The 2989-nt window shown below is 51.1% G+C and overlaps 1 protein-coding gene across 1 annotated transcript; it reads left to right on the top strand.

Moving 5' to 3' along the window:
• Window positions 1-1104: 1104 nt before the first annotated feature.
• Window positions 1105-1838, top strand: LOC133221863 (piezo-type mechanosensitive ion channel component 1-like). Its single transcript, XM_061371079.1, has one exon. The coding sequence runs from the start codon at window positions 1265-1267 to the stop codon at window positions 1502-1504; it is 240 nt and encodes a 79-aa protein (XP_061227063.1). The 5' UTR covers window positions 1105-1264; the 3' UTR covers window positions 1505-1838.
• Window positions 1839-2989: the final 1151 nt, after the last annotated feature.

Below are 2989 nucleotides of genomic sequence, written 5' to 3' on the forward strand. Positions count from 1 at the left end.
TCTTCCTTGTGGCCATCATCTGGTTCCAGCTGCTTTTCATATTGCTGGTGCGCTCTGTCGTGGGCATTGTGAACCACCCCATTGGTGTCACTGTCACACTCAAGCTGGGGGATACAAGGTGAGGATGCAGGGGGTGGGTGCTGGGGTGCCCAGCCCAGATGCCAAGGACTCCTGCCCAGATGATGGCACCTTGTCCCTCCACAGCTGCTGTTCAGTGTCCAGCATCAATCCATCCATCCCTTCACCCCCCAGGACTATGAAGCCCTCACCAATGAATTTGAGAGGCAGCTGGTAAATCCTTCCCTGCTTTGTACAATCTTCCCAGCTCTATCTTGCTGGGTGCCTGGGATGAGGGATGTCCTTGAGTGGGTACTGAGCCGTGTCTCCCCAGGTACCAGGTGGACATGCTGTACAGCTATGAGGACATCGTGACAGCCTGCATCGAGGGCAGCTCGGACTCGCTCTGAAGCATCAGCCCTGAGACAGGAGCAGGTGCAGCAGGAGCTGCAGAACAGCCCCTCAGACATCACCCTCTGTGTCACCTGGACCCTCCAGAGGAATTGCTGGCATGGGGGGGGGGGGGACGACAGCCCTGCCTACACCCGCTGGCACACACACTGCTGCCCACGGGGCAAGGAGGGGACAGTGGAGCACACCTTTGACAAGCACACCACCAACCTGCAGCCTGGTGCACCCTAGTGCATGCAGCTGTGCCAGTTGCTGCAGGGCACTTGTAATACCCCCAAGTATCCCTGTGGGGGTGTAGGGATGACACCCCCATGCTCAGTGGGACAGTGCCCCTCTCACCTCACTCTTTTGCAAGCAAATCCCCAAACTCTTCCCCAAATACATCTGGGCACCCAATGGCCCTGAAGCCAACCCTGTGAAGCAGCTGCTGCAAGGTAGGTCCCACCATGGTGTCCCCCCCTAAAAATAATCAGTGCTGGGGGCACACCAGCATCTGTGCTATGTCCTGACAGTGTCACCCCCCTGCAGAGGGGGAGGACAGCTATCTGGACGTGGAGGTGCAGCTGAAACAGGAACATGCAGGTGCCAGTTTCTTGGGTGGTATGGCCAAAAGAGGACTCCCCCACGATGGCAACATCCTCCCCATGGTCTTCAATGATAAAGTCACATCCCCCCCCGGGCTTCTTGGCTGGTTAGGGGTATGTGGAGGGGGTGCATGGGGGGTACTGAGCTCTCAGCTGCACCCTAAGGGTGGGGGGTTACAGGATGTGTGTGTCTCCACGTGTCTTGGAGGATCATGGGGCTGTACATCTCCACTGTGCTGGTGATCGGGAAGTTTGTGCGGGTTTTCTTCAGTGAGATCTTGCACTCCATCATGTTTGAGGAGCTGCCCTGTGTGGACCACATCCTGAAGCTGTGCCAGGGTATCTTCCTGGTGCAGGAAACAGGTGAGCTGCAGCTGGAGGAGCTCTATGCCAAGCTCATCTTCCTCTACCACTTTCCCAAGACCTTGATCAAGCAGATGCGGGAGAAGTAATAAAGGGGAAGGGGCTCTTCCCCCCCCCCTCCCCCCAAAGGACATCACCACCTTAACAAGTCTTCCCAAGCTGGGGCTGCATCCTTCCAGGGCAGGCAGTGGGACACACAGATCTCAGCACTCACTTTTAGGGAGGATGTTTTTCTTACATTGCTTTGAAGCACTGTCTGACCTGCAGAGACCGCATCACATCTTCGCGAAGAGGGGGACAGGAGCCAGAACCCCCACCCACTGGGTACCCCTGGCTGCTGGGCGAGGGGGGACAGGAGCAAGCCTGTGCCTCCCCCCTGCTCTCCCCAGCCCCATCCGGAATCAGGTTGAACTCAAAAGCAACAGCCCCCCAAGCCCAGAATGGGGGGCCCTGGGTAGTGGCCTGGCAGCCCCAGCAGGATTCTAGACACTTCTTGTGACTTTGGTTTTGTTGTTTTATTTTTTTATTATTATTAATTCAAATGGTTTATTTATACAGATATCTAATAAAACAAAGATGAGGGCTGCCTGGCTGATGCTCAGCTGGGGCAGGGGGGGCAACTGCTCTGGGGTACCAGCATCCCTGCCCACAACAAATGGGGGCTGGGGGCTCTCCTTGGCTGTTGTGAGAGAAACAGTGTTGCTTCTGCATACTGGGGAAGGGGCTTTGCAATATTAAGGTTTTGTAATATTAGAGCTTTTCAGTATTGGGGCTGATTCGGAGAAAACTCCAGGAACAAACTTACCAACAAAGTTTTCAAGTTGACAAGCAGGTATTTGTTATTGCGGCACCTGGAGGCACGGGGGATAACTCCTCCTAACGTGTGCCCCCGTACTGCTACACGGGCCGTCCTTATATAGTCCCTGGGCATACATATGTATTCATGAGGCTACATATGGATTACATAATTTTCTAGAAAGTTTCCTGCATGCGTACAAAATTGTGGTGGTGGTCTCTGAGGGTCGTTTACTTCTTGAAGCATGCCCAGTAGATGTTTATACCAGCTTAATTGGTTCGTTAACACCAGAGACATAACAATCATCCTGTCCTTCTACTTATCAGTTAGTTTAACTGCAGCCCATCCTGGACACCTGCCATTCCCAGATACTCCTTATCCCTGTGTCCTGTTCTTCTAGCCTGCTTTTCTTACACTCATTTTGTACTAAGGTCATAGGGCCTAAAACTACGTAAACTACAACAGCTTATCTTGTACAAGAATTCTCAGTATGTTCTCTAGCTGTACTTTATTTTTTTTTCCATGTATCATGCACCTCAGTAAATTTCCATTGCTACTGTTACAAAGCCATCAAACTTAAAACTGATTCTAAAAGTTTATATATCTAATTATGTGTCCCACTTGTCTCAAATCCCCCCTTTTTCTGTCCTTTTGCAAATACTTTTGCAACATTTTATATATTACCATTACTATCAAAAGTCTTTTTTAAATAATTTCCTGTTTCTACTTGATGCTTGATTTAATTTCTTTTCCAATCCTCATAATTTATCATAGATAT

Source organism: Neopsephotus bourkii, unplaced genomic scaffold, assembly GCF_033783945.1.
Source record: "Neopsephotus bourkii isolate Nb327-2 ecotype Australia unplaced genomic scaffold, CSIRO-AGI_Nbou_v1 NB_1565, whole genome shotgun sequence".
In the NCBI taxonomy this organism is placed as follows: Eukaryota; Metazoa; Chordata; class Aves; order Psittaciformes; family Psittacidae; genus Neopsephotus; species Neopsephotus bourkii.